Here is a 24,856-nt window from a genome sequence, read left to right as displayed (position 1 = left end):
GTACGTGTATGGAATGAGCTGCCAGAGGATGTGGTGGAGGCTGGTACAATTGCAACATTTAAGAGGCATTTGGATGGGTATATGAATAGGAAGGGTTTGGAGGGATATGGGCCGGGTGCTGGCAGGTGGGACTAGATTGGGTTGGGATATCAGGTCAGCATGGACGGGTTGGACTGAAGGGTCTGTTTCCATGCTGTACATCTCTATGACTCTGTGACTCTCTATGGTTAAAAAGAATAGGGAGGGTGGAAAAAGAGGAGGGGGCGTAGCATTGCTAATCAGAGAGTGCATCACAGCTACAGAAACGAAGGCTGTTGAGGAAGGTTTGTCTACTGAGTCAGTATGGATGGAAATTAGGGACAGCAAGGGAGCAGTTATCTCATTGGTGTTTTCTACAGACCCCCTAATAGCAATGGAGAGATTGAAGAACTCATAGGCGGGCAGATTTTGAAAAAATGCAAATATAGCATGGTTGTTGTTATGGGTGACTTCAACTTTCCCAATATCAACTGGAACCTCCTTAAGTGCAGATGGTTTGGATGGAGCCGTTTTTGTCAGGTGTGTTCAGGAGGGTTTCCTTACTCAGTATGTAGACAGGCCGACGAGGGGAGAGGCCATTTTGGATTTGGTGCTCAGCAATGAGCCAGGGCAGGTGTCAGATCTCATGGTGGGAGAACACTTTGGTGATAGTGACCACAACTGCCTCACATTTACCACAGCATTGGAGAGGGAAAGGAGCAGTTACTGAGGGAAGGTATTTAATTGGGGGAAAAGCAAATTATGACACGATCAGACAGGAGTTGGGAAATACAGACTGGGAGCAATTGTTCCACAGAAAGGGCACAGCAGACATGTGGAGACTATTTAAGGAGCTGATGTTGCAAGTGATGCACAGACTTGTTCCTCTGAGACAGGTAAGAAGAGGTAAGATTAAGGAACCTTGGATGACAAGAACAGAGGAGCTTTTCTTCAAAAGCAAGAAGGCAGCTTACGTAAAGTGGAGGAAGCTAGGATCTTGCACAGCTTTAGAGGATTACAGGCTTACTAGAAAGGAGCTCAGAAATGGACTGAGGAGAGCCAGGAGGGGGCACGACAATAGGCTTGGCAGGAAGGATTAGGGAGAACCCAAAGGCATTTTACTCATACGTGAGGAATAAGAGAATGATGAGGGAGAAGGTGGGGCCTGTCAGGGATAGCATAGGGAGTTTGTGCGTGGAGTCTGACCAGATGGGGGAAGCCTTAAATGGGCTTTTTGCATTGGTTTTCATGAAGGAAAGGGACCTTGTTGTGGATGAGAACTTTGAGGAGCTGGGAGACAGGCTTGACCAGATCAAGATTGATGAAGATGATGTGCTGGAAATTTAGGAAGACATTAAGATTGATAAGTCCCCAGGGCCAGACCAGATTTATCCTAGGCTGCACCGGGAAGTGAGAAAGGAGGTTGCTAAGCTGCTGGCGAGGATATTTGCCTCCTCACTCTCCACGGGAGTTGTACCGGAGGATTGGAAAGAGGCGAATGGTGTTCCTCTTTTCAAGAAGGGGAATAGGGAAATCCCTGGCAATTACAGACCAGTCAGTCTTACATCTGTGGTCAGCAAGGTTTTGGAAAGAATTCTGAGGGATAGGATTTATAACTATCTGGAAAAGCATAGTGTGATTAAAGACAGTCAGCATGGCTTTGTGAGGGGCAGGTCGTGCCTCACAAATCTTGTTGAGTTCTTTGAGGAGGTGACAAGACAGGTTGACGACGGTCGAGCAGTGGATGTGGTGTATATGGACTTCAGCAAGGCATTTGATAAGGTTCCCCATGGTAGGCTCATTCATAAAGTCAGAAAGTATGGGATACGGGGAGATTTAGCTATCTGGATTCAGAATTGGCTGGCTGACAGAAGGCAGAGAGTGGTTGTAGATGGAAAGTATTCTGCCTGGAGGACAGTGTTGAGTGGGGTCCTGCAGGGCTCTGTTCTTGAGCTTCTGCCCTTTGTAGTTTTTATAAATGACTTGGATGAGGAGGTTGAGGGCTAGGTTACTAAATTTGCCAATGACACAAAGGTTGGAGGTGTCGTTGATGGTACAGAGGGCTACTGCAGGCTGCAGCGTGACATAGACAGGATGCAGAGCTGGGCTGACAAATGGCAGGTGGAGTTCAACCTGGATAAATGCGAATTGATGCATTTTGGAAGGTTGAACTCGAATGCTGAATCTAGGATTAAAGACAGGATTCTTGGCAGTGTGGAGGAACAGAGGGATCTTGGTGTTCAAGTGCATAGATCCCTCAAAGTAGCCACCTAAGTGGATAGGGTTGTTTCGAAAGCAGTTGGTGATTTGGCTTTCATTAACAGGGGGATCGAGTTTAAGAGCTGTGAGGTTTTGCTGCAGCTCTACAAGTCCCTGGTGAGACCACACTTGGAATATTGTGTCCAGTTCTGGTCGCCCTACTATAGGAAAGATACAGAGGCTTTGGAGAGGGTGCAAAGAAGGTTTACCAGGATGCTGCCTGGACTGGAGGGCTTGCCTTATGACGAGAGGTTGAGTAAGCTCAGACTTTTCTCTCTAGAAAGAAGGAGGAAGAGAGGAGACCTGACCGAGATACAAAATAATGAGAGGAATAGATAGAGTCAATAGCCACAGATTTTCCCCAGGGCAGGATTGACTGGCAGGAGGGGTCATAGTTTGAAGATATTAGGAGGAAGGTATAAAGGAGACATCAGAGGTAGGTTTTTTACACAGAGTGTTGTGAATGCATGGAATGTGTTGCCAGCGGTGATGGTGGAAGCAGAGTCATTGGGGACATTTAAGCGACTTCTGGACATGCACATGGATAGCAGTGAGTTGAGGGGTGCGTAGGTTAGGTTATTTTATTTTACATTAGGACTAATCCTCGGCACAGCATGGTGGGCCTGTTCTGTGCTGTACTTTTCTATGTTCTACTGTAAATGACAAAGCTTACCACATGCCAGGGTCCCCACAGCACAGCAAACTGCCAACACAATCAAAGAGATCATCTTCAGCCTGTGGGGACAAGAAATGGAAGAGCAGACACTATCACTCCTGCTCCACATAGTTATTTCATGGACCCTGTGTTTATCTGACTAAGAACTTTTTAATCCTCTTTCTGATTTCAGGTAATTTTCTGTTCAACAAAGGAAGGGTCAGATCAAGCACTTTTTACAAATCAGCGAGGGGAAGCACTAGTCTAACCAGAGCACTATAGAAAGTTACAGCACATACAGACAGAGGTCATTTAACCCATAGTTTGAGAGCTGCTTAAAGAGAAACCATTCAGCTTGACCCCATCATCCATCACTTTCTGGATCTGTGGGTCACAGCATTCCAGTTCATATCCCAGATTTTCCATTTTATAAGGGCCTTCATTTCTGCCACCTTTCAGGCACAGGAATATAACAGTTCGGAACAGGAAGAGGCCATTCAGCCCTTCAAACCTGCTCCAACATTCAGTATGATCAAGGATTATTATCTCCAGTTCACTGTGCTGACTGCCCTGTCTTGGTGGATGATGAGAACAGGAAAATGGGCATGTTTCATTGGAAATTAACGGGTATAGCCTTTGCTGGGTATGAACTTTGCCTGATACAGACTTTGCCAGATACGGGCATTACTGGCTAATGGTCATTACTGGGTACGGGCATTACTGGGTACGGACTTTACTGGGTATGGGCATTGCTGGGTACGGGCGTGGCTGGGTATGGGCGTGGCTGGGTATGGGCATTGCCGGGTATGGGCATTATGGAATCCCTCTACACCAATCTCCCAGGCAGCACATTCCAGATCCTAACCACTCTCTGTGTACAGAAATGTTTTCGAATCTCACTCCTAGCTCTCTTGCTGACAATCTTGAAACTGTGACCCCTGGTTACTGACATACCAATGAGTGGAAACAGAATATCCTTTTTGATTCTGTGAAAATTGTTCATCATTTTGAATACCTCAATAAAGATCACATTTTAATCTTCTCCACTCCAAGAAGAATAAAGCCAATCTCTCGAACGTTTCCTTCAATCTAAAATCCCTCATTCCTGGTATCATTTGAGTAAATCACCTCTGCACTCTCTCCAGGGCTTTAACATAACAATGAGGAGCAGGGGTAGGCTGTCTGACCCCTCGAGCCTGCTCTGCCATTCAATAAAATTATGGCTCATCTTTTTGTGGCCTCAGCTCCACTTACCTGCGTTTTCACCATATCCCTTCATTTCTGTATTTTTCAGAAAAATATCTACCTTAGCTTTAAAAGTGTTTACTGAGGCTGCATCAACTACTTCCCTGAGCAGGGAATTCCATTGATTTAAAACCCTCTGGATGAAGAAGTCCTTCTCAATTCAGTCCTAAATCTGCTCCCCCTAATCCTGAGGCTATATCCTCTTGTCCTGGTTTCACCTTCCAGTGGAAACATCCTCTCTACTTCTATCTTATCTATTCCCTCCATAATTTTATATGTTTCTATAAGATTCCCCTTCTCATTCTTCTGAATTCCAGTGAATATAATCCCAATCTACTCAGTCTCTCCTCATTAGCCAACCCCTTCAACTCTGGAATCAACCCAGTGAACCCCCTCTGCACCCCCTCCAGTGCCAGTACATCCTTTCTCAAGTAAAGAGACCAAATCTGTACACAGTACTCCAGGTGTGGCCTCACCAGCACCTTGTACAGCTGCAACATAACCTCCCTGCTTTTAAACTCCATCCCTTTAGCAATGAAGGGCAACATTCCATTTACCTTCCTAATTCCCTGTTGTACCTGCAGACCAACCCCCTGTAATTCATACACAAGGACACCCAGGTCCCTCTGCACAGCAGCATGCTGCAACCTTTCACCATTCAAGAAATAATCCTTTTTAATATTAACCCTAAAAAATGGATGGTTTCATGTTTATTAACATTGTATTCCATCTGCCAGACCTTTGCCCATTCACTTAAACTATCTGTGTCCCTTTGCAAAGTTTGACAGTCCTCTGCACACATTGCTCTGCCACTCATATAGTATATCTGCAAACTTTGACACACTACACGTGGTCCCCAACTCAAAAACATTGATATAAATTGTGAGTACTTGCAGTCCCGACACTGATCCCTGAGGCACACCACTAGTTACTGATTGCCAGCCAGAATAGCACTCACCTATTCCCACTTTTTGCTTCCTGTTAGTCAACCAACCATCTATCCATGCTAATACTTTACCTGTAACACCGTGCACCTTTATTTTATGCAGCAGCATCTTGTATGGCACCTTGTCCCATTTGTCCACCTTGCTCGTAATGTCTTCATAGAACTCCAGTAGATTAGTTAAGCCTGACCTGCCCTTCATGAACCCATACTAAATGTAGGGGTATGGGTGGGTTGCGCTTCGGCGGGGCGGTGTGGACTTGTTGGGCCGAAGGGCCTGTTTCCACACTGTAAGTAATCTAATCTAAAGTAATCTAATCTAATCTAATGCTACACCTTCCCAAAGGGACAATTTCTATCTCGAACATAGAACATTTAGAACATTACAGTGTAGTACAGGCCCTTTGCCCCTTGATGTTGTGCTGACCTGTGGAACCAATCTGAAGCCCATCTCCCCTACACTATTCCATTATCATCCATATGTCTATCCAATGACCACTTCAATGCCCATAAAGTTGGCGAATCTACTATTGTTGCAAGCAGTGTGTTCCACACCCCTACTACTCTGAGTAAAGAAACTACCTCTGACATCTGTCCTATATCTATTACCCCTCAATTTAAAGCTATGTCCCCTCGTGCTAGCCGTCACCATCCAAGGAAAAATGCTCTCGCTGTCCACCCTGTCGAACCCTCTGATTATCTTATACGTCTCAATTAAGTCACCCCTCAACCTTCTTCTCTCCAATGAGTACAGCCTCAAGTCCCTCAGCTTTTCCTCATAAGACCTCTCTCCATACCAGTAAACACCCTGGTAAATCTCCTCTGAATCCTTTCCAAAGCTTCCACATCTTTCCTATAATGCGGTGACCAGAACTGTACGCAATCCAGATGTGGCCGCACCAGAGTTTTGTACAGTTGTAGCATGACCTCATGGTTCCGAAACTCAACTCCCTCTACTAATAAATGCTAACACACCGTATGCCTTTTTAACAACCCTATCAACCTGGGTGGCAACTTTCAGGGATCTATATACCTGGACACTGAGATCTCTCTGCTCATCTAAAGTACAAAGAATCTTACCATAAACCCAGTACTCTGTATTCCTGTTACTCCATCCAAAATGAATCACCTCACACTTTTCCACATTAAAGTCCATTTGCCACTTCTCCACCCAGCTCTGCAAATTTACTAATCCATCCTTCTATTCCCTCATCTATAAAAATGACAAACAGCAGTTTACCTTAAACAGATCCTTGCGTAACCCCATTAGTCACTGAACTCCAGGATGAGCATTTCCCATCAACCATCACCTTGTCTTCTTTCAGCTAAACATCCTCAATCCATGCCTCTGTATTGTGTGCAATAGCCTACCATGGGGAACCTTATCAAACCCCTTACTGAAATCCATATCCACCACATCAACCACTTTACAGTCATCTACCTGTTTGGTCGCCTTCTCAAAGAACTCAGTAAGGTCTGTGATTCATGACCTACTCTTCACAAAACCGTGTTGACTATCCATAATCAAACGTTTCGTCCCCTGTCTAGGTGACATCCTCAGTGCTTGGGAGCCTCCTGTGAAGCGCTTCTGTGGTGTTTCCTCCGGCATTTATAGTGGCCTGTCCCTGCCGCTTCCGGTTGTCAGTTTCAGCTATCCGCTGCAGTGGCCGGTATATCCTAGTAGCCACACACGCAGACGACAAGCAACAAGAATTTGACTGGGACAACACTACCATTACAGGGCAAGCTTTCGTCCCCTGTCTTAGGTGACATCCTCAGTGCTTGGGAGCCTCCTGTGTAGCGCTTCTGTGGTGTTTCCTCCGGCATTTATAGTGGCCTGTCCCTGCCGCTTCCTGTTGTCAGTTTCAGCTGTCCGCTGTAGTGGCCGGTATATTGGGTCTAGGACGAAACGTTTGCAACAAAAACTTCCAGCTCGGCGAACAGAACCACAGCAAGGAGCACCCGAGCTACAAATCTTCTCACAAACTTTATCCATAATCAGCTTATTCCTTTCTAGATGATTATAAATCCTGTCTCTTATTATCTTTCCAACACTTTACCCATAACCGAAGTAAGGCTCATTGGCCTATAATTTCCAGGGTTGTCTCTACTCCTATTTTTGAACAAGGGAACAACATTTGCTATCCTCCGTCTTCTGGCACTATTCCTGTAGACAATGATGACATAAAGATCGAAGCCAATGGCTCAGCAATCTCCTTCCTGGCTTCCCAGAGAATCCAAGGATAAATCCCATCTGGCCCAGGGGACTTACCTATTATCAGAATTGCTAACACCTCCTCCTTTTGAACCTCAATCCCATCTAGTCTAGTAGCCTGTATCTCAGTATTCTCCTCAACCACATTGCCTTATTCTCGTGTGAATACTAATGAAAAATATTTATTTAGTGCTTCCCCTGTCTCCCCTGACTCACTACTATACTTGATTTGCCCTAATCTTACTCTAGTCATTCTTCTATTCCTGATATACCTGTAGAGAGCCTTCAGATTTCCCTTGATCCTATCCATCAACGACTTCTCATGTCTCCTTCTGGCTCTTCTTATCTCTGGCTTTAGGTCTTTCCTGGCTAACTTGTAACTTCAAGCGCGCCCTAACTGAGCCATCACATCTTGTGTGAACATAAACCTTCTTTTTCCTCTTGACAAGAGATTCAACTTCCTTAGTAAACCACGGCTCCCTCGCTCGACAACTTCCTCCCTGCCTGACAGGAACATACTTATCAAGGACACACAGTAGCTGGTCCTTGAATAAGCTCCACATTTCGACTGTGCCCATCCCCTGCATTTCCTTCCTCATCCTATGTATCCTAAATCTTGCCTAAATGCATCGTAATTGCCTTTCCCACAGCTATAACTTTTGTCCTGCGGTATATACCTATCCCTTTCCATCACTAAAGCGAACATAACCGAATTGTGGTCACTATCACCAAAGTGCTCACTTACCTCCAAATCTAACACCTGACCTAACATCTAGATGCCTTGCTATTTCTTGCTTGATATTTGACTCAAACATCTTCCCCACTACAGAGGTTAAGCTCACTGATCTATAGTTCCCCATCTTTTGCCTACCTCCCTTTTTAAACAGTGGCGTCACATTTGCTGTTCTCGAATCTGCTGGAACTGCCCCAGAGTCCAGAGAGTTTTGGAAAATTACCACAAATGCACTTGTAAGAAAGAGTTGGATGGAGCTCTCAAGGATAGTGGAATCAAGGGTTATGGAGATAAGGCAGGAACAGGATACTGATTAAGGATGATCAGCCATGATCATAGTGAATGGTGGTGTTGGCTCAAAGGGCAGAATGGCCTCCTCCTGCACCTATTGTCTATTGTCTATTGCTATTTCTCCTGCCATCTCTTTTTTGTTCCCTGGGATGCATTCCATCAGGGCCAGGAGACTTGTCTGTCCTTCAGTCCATAAGCTTGCCCAACACTAACTCTTCTGTAACAAAGATTGTTTCCAGGTCCTCACCTACCTTTGTCTCTTTGTCAGTAACGGGCCTGTTATTAATGTCCTCCACTGTAGAGACTGATACAAAATACCTGCCTCGGCCATTTCATCACATCCCAGAACTAAATGCCCCTTCTCATCCTCTAAAGGAACAACATTTACTTTAGCCACTCTTTTTGTTTTATATAATTATAGATTATTTTGCTATCTGTCTTGATATTCTGTGCTTTTTTTTCCTCATGTTCTATCTTACTTTTCTTTGTAGACTTTTTTGTGGCTTTCTGTTGACCTTTAAAGTTTTCCCAATCTTCTAGTTTCCCACTGATCTTTGCCATCTTGTATGCCTTCTCTTTAATTTGATAGCCTCCCTTATTTCCTCAGACACCTGTGGCATATTTACCCCTTTTCTTACAATTCTTCTTTTTCACTGGAAGATACTTTTGCTGAGCACTTTGAAAAATTACTTTGCAAGTCCTCCACTGCTCATCAACTGTCCCACCATAAAATCTTTGTTTCCAGTCTACTTTAGCCAAGTCCTCCCTCATCCTATTGTAGTCTCCCTTGTTTAAGCACAGGACCCTCATATTGGATTTTATCTTCACACTCTCTATCTGTATTCTAAAGTCAACCATACTGTGGTCACTCCTTCCAAGAGGATCCCGAACTATGAGGTCATTAATTATTCCTGTCACATTACAAGGACCAGATCTAGGATAGCTTGCTCCCTCGTCAGTTCCATTACATACTGTTCAAGAAAACTATCACAGATACACTCAACAAACTTCTTCCCAACTCCTTAACAAGGTGCCCAGACCTGAACACAACACCCCAAATGTGGTCTGACAAATGATTTGTTGAGGTTTAACATCACCACCTCGCGTTTATACTCTACGCCCCTAATTATAAGCCCAAGAACCTTCTTAACAACTGTTCCAACTTACCAGGCCAACTTCAGAGAATCATGTATCTGAACCCCGAGGTCGCTGTGCTCAGAATCATTCTGAAGGGAGACAGACACTTCTATCCAACTTGTCCATGCCGACCAAGTTTCCCAAACTAAACGAGTCCCTTTCGCCTTCCATATCCTTCTAAACCTTTCTTGTTCAGGTACCTGTCTAAATGCCTTTTAAATGTTGTAACTGCACCTACATTTACCACTTCTTTTGACAGTTCATTCCCTATTGATCCACCCTCTCAGTGAAAAAGTTGGTGACCCTCAGGTCCCTTTTAAATCTTTTCCCTCGGACTTTAAACCATGCCCTCTAGTTTTGAAATCTCCTACCCCAGGCTTTTGCCTGAAATGTTGATTTTCCTGCTCCTCGGATGCTGCCTGACCTGCTGTGTTTTTCCAGTACCACACTCTCGACTCTAATCTTCAGCATCTGCAGTCCTCACTTCTACCCTAGGGAAAAGACCTATCCACCTTATTTATACCCCTCATGACATTATAAGCCTCTATAAGGTCAGCCCTCAGTTTCCTATGGTCTAGAGAAAAAAGTCCCAGCTTATCCAGCCTTTCCTTATAACTCAAAGCTTCCAGCCTCTTGTAAAACCTATCTGCATCCTTTCCTGTTTAATAACATTCTCCCTACAGCAGGACGATCAGAATTGTACACACTACTCCCAAAGCAGTTGCACCAATGTTCTGCACAGCTGTAACGTGATGTCCTCCCCTCAGAGTTGTCCCATTGAGTCAGTATTGTCTCTCTATGTTCCTTCTCCCAAAATGCATCACCTCACATTTCCCTGCTTTGAAATGCATTTGCCAGGTCTCTGTCCATTTGGCCAATTATTCAATGTCCCTCTGGAGTCTCTCTGCACCATCCTCACAATTCCCTATTCTCCCTGGCTTAGTACCCTCTCCAAATATAGAGATTTTACCCTCAACACTCATCCCTAAAATTATTTATATAAACCAGAAAAACCAAGGTTCCCAACACAGAACCCTGGGGAACACCATTTTCAACTGGCCTCCAATCTGAGAAATGCCCATCTATACCCACCCTCTGTTTCCTACCTTTTAGCCAATTTCTAATCAATGCTGCCACCCCTCTGTTCCTCTGAACTTCCTAGTACTCTGCTGTTCTTTAAGTACTTCTTTAGCTCAGTTGGTCGGTTGGCTGGTTTGTGAGGTAGAGTGACACTAACAGTGTGGGTTCATTTCCCATCCTGGCTGAGGTGAACATGAGGGACTCTCCTTCTCACCCCTTCCCTCACCTGAGGCATAATGACCCTCAGGTTAAACCACTGAGGTCCTCTCTTCTCTCAGTCTGATACTGAGCAGTCCTTTGAGACTATGGTAACTTTATGGCCTATCCACCAAATGGTGGAGTCTGCCTGTAAGAGATTAGGGAATGTTGCTCACCTGCCTCAGGATCAGAGCAGAAGCTGATTCTCTCAGTTTGATGTGGGGTTTTATTCAGGAGCTCTCACACAACAGTCTGTCACATGATAACCGTTTGAGCCTCCTATTGGTCAAAGGTTTGTGTCCTGTTTGGAAGGAGTGAACATTGAAGGAGGAGGAGCTGGCATCCGTCAGGACTGATACGAAACAAATATTGAGGTAAAAACAATGACTGCAGATGCTGGAAACCAGATTCTGGATCAGTGGTGCTGGAAGAGCACAGCAATTCAGGCAGCATCCGATTTTGCCTGTCCTCGGATGCTGCCTGAATTGCTGTGCTCTTCCAGCACCACTGATCCACGAAACAAATATTGTCATTTCACTCATAAATCCACAGAACAGGGAGTGAGTCCTTCTGGGAATGTTAATCCTCAACAAATCCTAACACCATGGAATAAATTGACTCAAAAGTCAAGAAGATCTGATCAATACAACACATCAAACTGTTCCTCAGGCAAATTGCTAAGAGTCTGATTGGCTGATCCCCACAGTGATCAGGGCAAGTTCAGATTGAATCCCTGGTTGGTCAATGCAATAGTTAACGTTGGAACAGGATCCAGCTGGAAGGAGGGTAATGACACTCCGGTGTTTCCCACTGATTGGACTTTGGAATTCTGCCCTGTCACGGTTAGGATTGGGTTCAGCTGAGTGCTGTCACCCATCGCTGGGTTTCACCTGGAGGAGTGTTCAGCTCAGTGGAGTTTTCAGGAGGCACAGACATTACAAAGGGACCAGCTTTCTGAGGGAGTAAACTGACAGAAACAAATAGGACAAGGGGTTATCGTGTCCGAGAGCAGGTGTTAGCCTTTGATGTCTCCTGACAATTACAAAGGACCAAGTGATGGACTTGGGAGGAACAGTCTGTTCATGGGTTTGGTGTGATTTAGGCCTCTGGGTTCAATATTACTGCACAGTTATTCATCAACAAATCCCAAAGAGTCAGCACATGGGGACATGAACCACTGGAGGGCAACATGAGAAATACTAACACATGTAAGACAGAGAGAGAAAGGGAGGGTGAGAAAGACACAGGGAGGAAGAAAAAGACAGAGAGGCAGAAAGAGTGAGAGATAGAGAAGTGATAGAGACAGTAACAGAAAGGAAGAGAGACAGAAACTGAACAACAGAGACAAAGACAGATAAAACAGAGAACATTACCCTCCTCTAACTAAAAACAAAGTTCTGTGTGTTGGTTGGTAAGGTGATAAGTGTTTTCTTTCATGTCTCATTCTTTTCAGCAGTCTCTTTGGGAATTTAGAATAGTGGGAATGGAGGTTAGGGTAGTTAAATGTTCCTCCTGTAGCATTTGGGAGGTAAGGGTCACCTCTAGTGTCCCTGCTGACTGCATTTGTGGGAAGTGGACCCAACTCCAACTCCTTGAAAACCGCATTAGGGAACTGGAGCTGGACCTGGATGAACTTCGGATCATTCGGGAGGCGCAAGGGGTTAGTGAGAGGAATTATAGGGAGGTAGTCACTTCACAGACACGTGAAGAAGGTACATGGGTTACCATCAGGGTGCAAAAGGGAACCACAGACAGTGCAGGGATCACCTCTAATGGTCCCCCTCAACCACAAGTATACCATTTTGGATATTGTTGGTGGGGAGGACTCACCAGGGGTAAGCAATGGAGCACAGGTCTCTGACATAGAATCTGTCCCTGTTACTCGGAAGGGAAGGGGGAGATGAGCAGAGCATTAGTCACTGGGGACTCCATAGTTAGGCGGACAGATAGGTTCTGTGGGAACGAGAGAGACTCACAATTGGTGTGTTGCTTAGTGCTAGGACAAACAGTTGTTATTTCTGGTTTGTTGCCTGTGCCATGTGCTAGTGAAGCGAGGAACAGGGAGAGAGAGGAGCTGTACATGTGGCTGCAGGGATGGTGCAGGAGGGAGGGTTTTGGATTCCTGCATAATTGGAGCTCTTTCTGGGGAAGGTGGGACCTCTACAAGCAGGATGGTCTTCATCTGAACCAGAGGGGTACTAATATTCTGAGGGAAATTTGCTAATGCTCTTTGGAGGGGTGGGCTTAAACTAATGCAGCAGGGGGATGGGAACCTGAATTGTAGTTCCAATGTACAGGAGGTTGAGGGTAATGAGGGCAGGGATAGGTTTACAAGGTCGCAAGAGGGCACCGGCAAGCAAGATGTTAGTTTGAAGTATGTGTGTACTTCAACTCCAGGAGCATCCAGAATAAGGTGGGTAAACTTGCAGCATGGGTTGGTACCTGGGATTTTGATGCTGTGGCCATTTCAGAGACATGGATAGAGCAGGGACAGAAATGGATGGTGCAGATTCCGGGATTTAGATGTTTCAGCAAGAACAGAGAAGATGGTAAAAGAGGTGGGGGTGTGGCATTGTTAGTCAAGGACAGTATGGGAGCAGCTGAGGTAACGTTTGGGGACTCATCCACTGAGGTAGTATGGGTTGAGGTTAGAGACAGAAAAGGAGAGGTCACCCTGTTGGGAGATTTCTATAGGCCTCTGAATTGTTCCAGGGATGTAGAGGAAAGGATAGCAAAGATGAATCTCAATAGGAGTGAGAGTAACAGAGTTGTTGTTATGGGGGTCTTTAACTTCCCCAATACTGACTGGGAATACTATAGTTCAAGTAGTTTAGATGGGTCAGTTTTTGTCCAATGTGTACAGGAGGGTTTCCTGACACGGTATGTAGACAGGCCAACAAGGGGCAATGCCATATTGGATTGGGTACGGAAGAAGGGCTTATGCCTGAAACGTCGATTCTCCTGTTCCCTGGATGCTGCCTGACCTGCTGCGCTTTTCCAGCAACACATTTTCAGCTCTGATCTCCAGCATCTGCAGTCCTCACTTTCTCCTACTGAGGGATGTACCAGGCAAGGTGTTAGATTTGGAGGTAGGTGAGCACTTTGTTGATAGTGACCACAATTCGGTTATGTTTACAATAGCAATGGCAGGGATAGGTATATACCACAGTGAAAGAGGTATAACAGGGGTAAAGGCAATTATGATTCAATTAGGCAAGATTTAGGATGCATAGGATGGGGAAGGAAACTGCATGGGATGGACACAACTGAAATGTGGAGCTTATTCAAGGAACAGCTACTGTGGGTCCTTGATAAGGCAGGGAGGTAGTTGTTGAGAGAGGGAGGCATAGTTTAGTAAAGATGTTGAAGCTCTTGTCAAGAGGAACAGGAAGGCTTATGTGAGGATGAGGCGTAAAGGCTGAGCTAGGGGGATTGGGAGTTACAAGTTAGCCAGAAAAGATCAAAAGAGAGGGCTAAGAGCCAGGAGCGGACATGAGAGGTTGTTGTTGATGGGTTGGATCAAGGCAAACCCTAAGGCCTTCTATAGGTATATCAGGAATAAAAGAATGACTAGAGTAAGATTAGGGCCAATCAAAGACAGTAGTGGGAAGTTGTGTCTGGAATCTAAGGACATAGGGGAAGGGCTTAATGAATACTTTTCACCAGTATTCACTCTGGAAAGGGGCAATGTTAGTGAGAACACGGAGATACAGGCTACTAGATTAGATGGGATTGAGGATGACAAAGAGGAGGTTTTAGCAATTTTGGAAGATCTGAAAATAGATAAGACCCTGAGGTCGGATGGGATTTATCCTCGGATTCTCTGGGAAGCCAGGGAGGAGATTGCAGAGCCTTTGGCTTTGATCTTTATGTCGTCATTGTTGACAGGAGTAGTGCCAGAAGACTGGAGGAGAGTAAATGTTGTTCCCTTGTTCAAGAAGGGTGTAGGGCCAACCCTGGAAATTATAGGCCAGTGAGCCTCACTTCAGTTGTGGGTAGAGTTGGGAAAAGGTTATAAAAGATAGGATTTACAATCATCTGGAAAAGAATAATTTGATTAGGGATAGCCAACACAATTTTGTAAAGGATAGGTTGTGCCTCACAAACCTTATTGAGTTCTTTGAGAAAGTGACAAAACAAGTGGATGAGGGTAAAGTGGTTGATGTGGTGGATATGGATTTCGGGTATGGATTTCAGTAAGGTATTTTATAAGGTTCCACACGAGAGTCTATTGGATGAAATATGGAGCTTTGGGTTTGAAGGTGATTTAGCAGTTTGGATCAGAAATTGGCTGGCTGAAAGAAGACAGAAGGTGGCTAATGGGAAATGTTCATCTTGGAGCTCAGTTACCACAATGACCTGTTTTGGGGCCACTGCTTTTTGTCATTTTTATAAATGATCTCGATGTGGGTTAGTAAATTTGCGGATGACACTAAGCTAGGCAGATTTGGATCATGCCAAAGCATTTTGTGAGTTACAAAGGGACATAGATAAGATGCAGAGCTGAGCTGAGAAGTGGCAAGTATGAGGTAGTTCATCTCGGAAGAATACAGGAATGCACAGTACTGGGCGAATGGTAAAATTCTTAGCCGTGTAGATGAACAGAGAAATCTCAGTGTCCAGGTGCATAAATCCCTGAAAGTTGCCACCCAGGTGATAGGGTTGTTAAAAAGGCGTATGGTGTGTTGGCGTTTATTGGTAGGGGATTGAGTTTCGGAGCCACAAGGTCATGCTTCAGCTGTACAAACACTGGTAAGGCCGCACCTGGATGCTTCAGCTGTACAAACACTGGTAAGGCCGCACCTGGAGTATTGCATACAGTTCTGGTCACTGCGTTATAGGAAGGATGTGGAAGCTTTGGAAAGGGTTCAGAGGAGATTTACTTGAATATTGCCTGGTATGGAGGGAAGGTCTTACGAGGAAAGGCTGAGGGACCTGAGGCCGTTATCGTTGGAGAGAAGAAGGTTGAGAGGTAACTTAATCAAGACGTATAAGACAATCAGAGGGTTAAATAGGGTGGACAGGGAGAGCCTTTTCCCTCGGATAGTGAAGGCTAACGTGAGGGAACAGAGCTTTAAATTGATGGGTGATCGATTTAGGACAGATATCAGGGATAGTTTCTTTATTCAGAGGGTAGTAGGGGCGTGGAATGGCCTGCCTGCAACAGTAGTAGACTCACCAATATTAAGGGCATTTAAATAGGCACTGACATACATATGGATAATAATGGACGGGTGTGGGTTATATGTTATATATGTTATATGTTACACATATGTTATATGTGTAACATTCTATGTTCTATTACAGTGCAGTACAGGCCCTTTGCCCCTCGATGTTGCGCAGCCCTGTGAAAATAATCTGATGCCCATCTAACTGACACCGTTCCATTATCATCCATATGTATGTCCAATGCCCATTTAAATGCCCTTAAAGTTGGCGAGTCTACTACTTTTACAGGCAGTGCGTTCCACATCTCCACTACTCTCTGAGTAAAGAAACTCCCTCTGACATCTGTCCTATATCTATCACCTCTCAGTTTAAAGCTATGTCCCCTCGTGCTGGCCATCACTATCTGAGGAAAAAGGCTCTCACTGTTCACCATATCTAACCCTCTGATCACACGCTGAGCAGGAGCGGACACGGGATTGCTGAGTAGGTGAAGTAATATATTTGGGTTGTTGCTTTGCCCGAAACACTACTTCGATAGTGTCTCCCACCCATCCTCCTCTTCTAACCAAATAAAAGGCTCTGTGCGCCAGATTGGTAAGGCAATAACTGTTTGTATCCTTTATTTTCCACAGTCTCTTTGGGAAATTAGAACAATGGGAATGAAGGTTAGAGCAGTTGAATGTTCCTCCTGCAGAATGTGGGAGGTAAAGGTTACCACTCATGTCCCTGCTGACTGCATCTGCAGGAAATGCACCCAGCTTGAGCATCTCGAAAACCACGTTAGGGAACTGGAGCTGGAGCTGGATGAACTTTGGATCACTCAGGAGGCAGAGGGGGTTAGTGAGAGGAGTTACAGGGAGGTAGTCACACCTCAAGTAGAAGAAAAAGGCATATGGGCTACTGTCAGGGATTAGAAAGGGAACTGGCAGACAGTGCAGGGAACACCTGAGGCCATTCACCTCAATAACAAGTATACTGTTTTGGATACTATTGGGGGAGATGACTTACCAGGGGTAAACAATGTGACTCTGACACAGAGTCTGTCCCTATTGGTCAAAAAGGAAGAGAGGGAGAGGAGCAGAGCATTAGTCATAGTTCAGGGGACAGATAGGAGGTTCTGTGGGAACGAGAGAGACTCACAGTCAGTGCGTTGCCTCCCAGGTGCCAGGGTTCATGATGTCTCCGATTGTGTTTTCGGGATCCTAGAGGAGGACGGGGAGCAGCCTCAAGTCACGGTCCACACAGGCACCAATGATATAGATAGGAATAGGGATGGGGATTTAAGGCAGAAATTCAGGGAAGCTCAGTGATAGATCAAACATATTTGTTATCTCTGGCTTGTTGCCCATGTCACAAGCTGGCCAGCTGAGGAATAGGAAGAGAGAGGAATTAAACACATGGCTACGGGAGGGAGGGTTTTGGATTCTTGGATAATTGAGGCTAATTCTGGGGTAGATGGGACCTCTACAAACAGGATGGTCTTCACCTGAACAAGGGGGGTACCAATATCCTGAGAAGAGGTTACCTAATACTCTTTGGGAGCCCATACACTAATTCCAGAACATAGAACATTACAGCGCAGTACAGGCCCTTCGGCCCTCAATGTTGCGCTGACCTGTGAAACCAACCTGAAGCTCATCTAACCAACACTCTTCTCATTATCATCCATATGCCTATCCAATGACGACTTAAATGCCCTTAAAGCTGGCAAATCTATTACTGTTGCAGGCAGTCAGTTCCACACCCCTACGACTCTCTGAGTAAAGAAACTACCACTGACATCTGTGCTATATTAGATTAGATTACTTACAGTGTGGAAACAGGCCCTTTGGCCCAACCAGTCCACACTGACCCGCCAAAGCGCAATCCACCCAGACCCATTCCCCTGCATTTACCCCTTCACCTAACACTACAGGCAATTTAACATGACCAATTCACCTAACCTGCACGTTTTTGGACTGTGGGAGGAAACCCACACAGACACGGGGAGAATGTGCAAACTCCACACAGTCAGTCGCCTGAGGCAGGAATTGAACCCAGGTCTCTGGCGCTGTGAGGCAGCAGTGCTAACCACTGTGCCACTGTGCCGCCCTATCACCTCTCAATGTAAAGCTATGACCCCTCGTGTTAGCCTTCACCATCCGAGAAAAAAGCTCTCACTGTCCACCCGATCTAACCCTCTGATTATCTTATGTGTCTCAATTAAGTCACCTCTATACTGTCCCCATTAAACACTCCCAGGATAACTGCAGAGTAAAGCTCCTTCTACACTGTCCCCCATCAAACACTCCCAGAACAGGAATAGCACAGGGTTATTTTTATTCATTCGTGGGATGCGGGTGTCACTGGCTAGCCTCAGCATTTATTGCCCGTCCCTAGTTGCCCCCTTGAGAAGGTGGGGGTGAGCTGCCTTCTTGAACCGCTGCAGTCCATGTGCTGTGGGTTGACCCACAATGTCCTGAGGGAGAGAATTCCAGGATTCTGACCCAGTGACACTGAAGGAAAGGTGATATATTTCCAAGTCAGGATGGTGAGAGATTTGGAGGGGAGCTTTCAGGGTGTGGAGTTCCCTTGTGTCTGCTGCCCCAAAGTCCTTGGAGATGGAAATGGTCGTGCATTTGGAAAGTGCTGTCTGAGGATCTTGTTGAGCCCAAATTGGTCATGGGGTCTGGAAGACAGCCCACCATTGCAGTGAGACTGGTCAGTCTCCGCACTGGCCACACCCCCGTGCTGATTGCACATGGCCTTGTGGTCTCGGGGTTGGTGTTATTGTAGAGCTGTCTTGGAGCAGTGGTTTGCAGTGATTCCCAGGAGTAGGATAATCTGGTTGGTCAGGACAAGCACCAACAGACTGGAGCCATTGTCTGGACAAGTCACAATTCAGTTTGAGAGACTGCTGCCATTATTTTGAAAGTGGTTCCTAATTTAGAGTGAGCTGTTTACTTCCAGCAGCCTCAATGGTTTCGCTCCTGGACTCTGAATGTGATAATCATCTTACAAAGTCCACCATCTCCTTTTTGTTTCTCTCGGGTCCTGTTTAAATTATGCGACTGAAGAAACATCTTTCGATAATTTGTGTTTCAAATTCACCGGTGATTCCTCCATTGTGATTTAGTTGCTGCTCTCCTCGATTGTTCCCTTTGCCTGTTGTTTCCAGTGTCAGAGAGTATTGTATTTGTTTTCGCTATGAAACAGATTGTTAATGCGGGTTTAGCTGAGTCATTGCAATTAGCAAGTGACTTAAAGGCATCTTTCAGTTCTCACTACATTATTGAATTAGCTTTTATTGAATTGAATTAGTTTCAGTGTCACATGGTCTTAAAGTTTTGTAAGGTTTACAAAAGTCACCACTTCCATCATCAACTTCGGTACAAAGCCAGGCACCGATTCTTCAGCACAAGTTTTGAGGAAAAGAAAGTAGAAAAACAAAGAAATAAAAAGTCCAGCATTACAGCTCACAGGAATAAATCAGAAAACAGAGAAATAAAACGTTCAGGACAATGCTCCTTCCAACCCAGTCCAGGCCAACACCTCGCCTGCAGTCCACACTGGGCCTTGGATCCAGACTGCACCACCTTGAGGCTGACGAGGCCAGGAGACCATTCTGGAATCACCTCCAGGATGGCAATCCACGCTGAGGCCATGCTGGGGTAAGAGACCACCATCGGGCTGGGTAAGGCTGATTTTATATATACTTTGTGTAACTTTCTGTGTTGCCCTCATCGGGACACATGCAAAAAAGCCAAATTTCTAACTATCATAACCATTTATGCTACAGGAACAAAAGCCAATGATTTTTTGATGTTATCTCTGATTGGCCAAGATATGTCAAGGAGAAAGCAATGGGGGAAATGCAGTCCTCATTCTCCCTCAAGCCCCTCAGTAATTCAACATCGGAACATGGTTTGAGTATATTCCTGTTGTTTGAGAAAACCAGGATTGTCCTTCACATTTAGATGGTACAAAAGAACCAGGTCATTCACTGAATTGGCTTTGAGACTGGGGAGAAGGCCATGCACTGTGCAACCGGAGGTTACAGAGATCTACAGAAGTGTTCAAAATCAGCAAGGACTGAGCAAGGGCGATGTGGAAGGTGGCATTAAAGACTATTGGCCATGAAGTAGGTGTTGGGTTTGAAATTCAACTCAGGGAATAGTAAGAAACAAATCAACCATCAACATCCAAAGTTAAAAGTGGCAGCATTAATTCCTGCTCAGTAACCAGTGGAAACGTTCCCACACTTTATTCCCATGGCCCTGCTCCAGGGCACTGACACACTCCTTACTCACTGTCTGGGTAAGTGCCCCAGTGATTGTTTGCCATGTTTAGTGTCTCGCTCACCAGGTCACCCAAGCAGGGACTGTTCTTCAGACACAAGGCACTCCCATGTTGTAACAATACAAACAGTAACTCAGCAAATCTGCCAGCCTAGGGAGGTAGGAACAGTGTTAGCACTGTCAATCCAGTGTCTCTTCATCAGTCACCAGTCAATGAGGAAATCCAACTGCCAGACATTTTCACACCAGCCCCAATGTTAATGTAGCCAACCTGATCAAAGCTGGAGAGTTCAGCACCTTGCTTTGGTCTTTGTGGAGTCAGGTATTGACAAGCAGGAAGGGGAAACACCATCAGCTCATACCCAGGTCCTCATCTCAATCCATTCCAGTGCCAAACAACACGGTACCTCTCAAAATGGCAGGGATCATCACAGAAGGAGAGAGAAACAGCAGGGTAAAGGGAAATGAATGTGGTGGGGAGAGGGTGTGGGTAGGGAATGGGTTTGGGTTTGGGTGGGATAGGGGGTGAGGGGATGGAGGGGTTGTGGGTGGGAATGGGGTTTGGATGGGGAAGGGGTGTGAGCAACACACAATGGATGGAGATAAATCTGGTTAGAGAGGAGGGTCACAGGAAGATCTCGGGGCTGGTGATGGACTCAGGTTTGGGGGGTTTTACACGGAGGGAGAGATTTCAGGAGGCTCAAAGGTCAGTGAACTCCAAGCAGAGGGTGAGAGAGAGTAACAGAGGGTGAGAGAGAGTAACAGAGGGAGAGAGAGAGTAACAGAGGGAGAGAGAGAGTAAAGAGGGAGAGAGAGAGAGAGAATTGAGATAGAGTTAGAACTCATCAAGGATGAGAGTTGATTGGAGAAGAGGCTGAGGGAGAAAAGCAGTGAGGAAAAGCTGGACAAAACTCTGGTGCGGCCACACTTGGGCGTACAGTTCTGGTCACCGCATTATAGGAAGGATGTGGAAGCTTTGGAAAGGGTGCAGAGGAGATTTACTAGGGTGTTGCCTGGTATGGAGGGAAGGTCTTATGAGGAAAGGCTGAGGGACTTGAGGCTGTTTTCATTACACAGAAGAAGGTTGAGAGGTGACTTAATTGAGACGTATAGGGTAATCAGAGGGTTAGATAGGGTCGACAATGAGAGCCTCTTTCCTCGGATGACGATGGCTAGCATGAGGGGACATAGCTTTGAACTGAGGGGTGACAGATATAGGATAGATGTCAGAGATAGTTCCTTTACTCAGAGTGTAGTAGGAGCATGGAACACACTGCCTGCAACAGTAGTAGACTCACCAACTTTAAGGGCATTTAAATGGTCATTGAATAAATATAGGGATGATAATGGAATAGTGTAGGTTAGATGGGTTTCAAATTGGTTCCACAGTTCGGTGCAACATGGAGGGCCAAAGGATCTGTACTGTGCTGTAGCGTTCTATGTTCTAAATCTCAGTAAAAGCATTGAACTGAAACCTGGCAGGGGGTTGGGGAGGGGACCGGGGAGGGAAGATTATAAACAGCAGGAGGGAGGGTGGAACACAGTGAGATACTGAAAGCAGGAGAGCATGCAAGAGGAGATCAGGATCAGGACACGGTGGGATCCTGTGGTAAACCATAGATAAGAGATTAATGTGTAAAACTAAAACACATGGGTAGTGTACTGACAGGGAGAGAGAACTAGGTAACAAACAGGAAACCATAGAACCATAGAAATGATACCGAACAAAAGGAGGATATTTGTCCCATCTTGCCCAAGTGGACCCTCAGACCTTTAGATGCTCTTTCCAATCCCATCTTCTTGCACACGGTCCATAGCCCTTAAGGTGCAGATCCAGGTACATATTTAAAAGTTTAAGGTCTCTGGCTCTACCACCAACTCAGGCAACGAATTCCAGGCACCCACCATCCTCTGTGTAAAAACATTTTTCCTCCCATCCCCTTGAATCCTTCTGTCACTTTGCTTGAATCTATAACCCTGGGTTTTGAATTCTGCCAAGGGAAACAGGTCCCTCCTGTTTACTCTATCTCTATCCCTCACAATGCTGGAAACCTTAATCATATCACCCCTCTCAGCCTTCTCTGTTCCAAGGAAAACAATCCCACTTTCTCCAATCTCTCCTCATAGCTACAATCCTCCAGCCCTGGAAACTACCTAGTCTCCAGAGCAATTCCATCCCTCCTGTAATGTGGTGACCTGATTCCATCCCTCCTGTAATGTGGTCACCCGATTCCATCCCTCCTGTAATGTGGTGACCCGATTCCACCCCTCCTGTAATGTGGTGACCCGATTCCATCCCTCCTGTAATGCGGTGACCCGATTCCATTTTTCCTGTAATGTGGTGACCGAGCTGCTCACAATAGTCCCATTGTGGCCTCCCCAGTGTCTGACACAGTTTCATCATTATATCCCTACATTTGTATTCCCTCCCTCTGCCAATGAAGGGAGCATTCCAAATATCTTCTTTACAACTGGATCTATCTGTACTGCTACCTTCAGGGACCTGGGTACTTGCACACTAAGATCTCTCACTCCATCTCCCCCTTCTCAGTATATTCCCATTTACTGTGTATTTCCCTTTACTGTGTGACCTCCCTAAATGCATTACCTCGCACTTACCAGAGATGAACTCCATCTGCCACTTTCCTGTCCATTCCACCTCCATCTGTACCATTTTGGAGGTGACAGCTACCCTCTTCACTCTCCATGACACGGCCAGCTTTTGTGTCACCTGTACATTTCCCAGTTGTGCCTCCCAATTCAAGACCAAATTGTGAATGTACAAAACAAACAGCAGGGTCCCAACACCCAGCCATAAGACCATAAGACATAGGAGCAGAAGTTAAGCCTTTCAGCCCCATTGAGTCCGCTCCACCATTCAATCATGGCTGATACCCTATTATCCTGCCTTCTCCACATAACCCATAATCCCCTTGACAAGAGCTTGTGGGACACCTCTTCACACAGCTTTCCATTTCTGAGGTGGGGGTGTGATGGACCGGGGCATAGAGAGTGGTGGTGGGAGGTGATGGACACATTGCTGACAGAGGATCCCTTCCTGGTGCTTTTTGTCTGGGTCTGATCTGGGTTTTAAAGGGAGCCTCACTGTCTGTGTATTTGCCTGAGCCAGGGATAGGGATTCTCGCAGATGCTTCTGGCATTTTATTGGATAATTTGTTCCTGATACACATTCTGCCATTGAAGAATAAGGATTCTGGGTAATCCAAGATGGAGGATGGGAAAAATTTCTCGCTGTAACAGCTGCTCCTTTTCTGAGGTATTTTAGGTGCTGGAGGTGATTTCCTTGAATTCCAGGAGCAGCAATTACTGTTTTATATGCTGTTGCATTGTTTTGGAACTTTGGAGAAAAAAAGTCAAAACAACAGCATGGTGGCTCAGTGGTTAGCACTGCTGCCTCACAGCACCAGAATCCCAGGTTCGATTCCAGTTTTGGGCGACTGACTGTTTGTAGTTTGCACATTCTCCCCGTGTCTGTATAGGTTTCCTCCGGGTGCTCCAGTTTCTTCCCACAGTCACAAAGATGTGCAGGTCAGGTGAATTGGCCATGCTAAATTGCCCATAGTGTTATGTGCATTAGTCAGAGGGAAATGGGTCTGGGTGGGTTACTCTTTGGAGGGTCGGTGTGGGCTGGTTGGGCCGAAGGGCCTGTTTTCACACTGTAGGGAACCTAATCTAAACAGCAGTTTTAAAAGGAAGAATAGACAAAGGAAGCACATGGTGAGGTCATTGCAGGAGAGAGAGAGAGAGAGAGAAAGAAACCCACACTGCTAACTGACACAGCAGTGAACCCAAGCAGTTGCTTCCTTTGCTGTTTGAAATCATGTATCGCTGGACATCGGAGTGCGTCTGGGAAAATTAACAAACAGTGAAATTCACAATGAATTTTGGAGGAACCTGTTGGGAGAGGTCACAGCACAGAAACAGATAAGTGAATAGTTTTAAGTGTAGCCCTGCTGTATATCTACAATATTGAGTAGAGTGGGTTCTTTCTTGATTATATACCCAAGCAGTTGCTTCCTTTGCTGTTGAAATCATGTATCGTTGGACATCAGAGTGCGTCTGGGAAAATTAACAAACAGTGAAATTCACAACTGATTTTGGAGGAACCTGTTGGGAGAGGTCACAGCACAGAAACAGATAAGTGAACAGTTTTAAGTGTAGCCCTGCTGTATATCTACAATATTGAGTAGAGTGGGTTCTTTCTTGATTATATATTTTATTGAGATATGTCTCTTGATTAAACTTAAAATATAAGCCATAAGTATTAATTTAACGTGGAGGAGTGTTTTGTCGAGGAATAAGACGGTGCTATTTTCTGGGTCTGTAAATTGAAAGAAGCAAAAATGACCCTTAGTAGAGTGATATGCTGTTTTTGTCGGATGTGGGAGTTCAGGGAGAGTTTATGGGTTACTGAAGACTATATCTGCAATAAATGCCATTGATTGCGAATCCTATCAAATTGAATGGATTGGTTGGACAGGCAAGTAGAGGCAATAAGGAATTTACAAGAGCAAGGAGATGTGATGGATGGCAGTTATAGGAAGGGAGAAAAGCCGCAGATACAGTCACATAGATGGGTTAACCCCAGGAAAGGTAGGAGAGGTAGGCAGCTAGT

General features: G+C 45.4%; 1 protein-coding gene across 1 annotated transcript in view; it reads right to left on the bottom strand.

Annotated features, from left to right (window-relative positions):
• The window catches only part of LOC122550357 (fucolectin-like), a 39,909-nt gene extending 16,981 nt beyond the window's left edge, over positions 1-22,928 (bottom strand). Inside the window, exons 1-2 of the mRNA XM_043691087.1 lie at positions 22,840-22,928; positions 2,951-3,012 (exon numbers count right to left, since the gene is read on the bottom strand). Of these exons, the coding sequence (XP_043547022.1) occupies positions 2,951-3,012; positions 22,840-22,928 (151 nt within the window). The remainder of the gene's footprint in view (positions 1-2,950; positions 3,013-22,839) is intronic.
• Between the last annotated feature and the right edge of the window lie 1,928 nt (positions 22,929-24,856).

This window comes from Chiloscyllium plagiosum, chromosome 5 (assembly GCF_004010195.1).
Source record: "Chiloscyllium plagiosum isolate BGI_BamShark_2017 chromosome 5, ASM401019v2, whole genome shotgun sequence".
Lineage (NCBI taxonomy): Eukaryota > Metazoa > Chordata > Chondrichthyes > Orectolobiformes > Hemiscylliidae > Chiloscyllium > Chiloscyllium plagiosum.
This window is presented reverse-complemented; position numbering and strand designations above follow the sequence as displayed.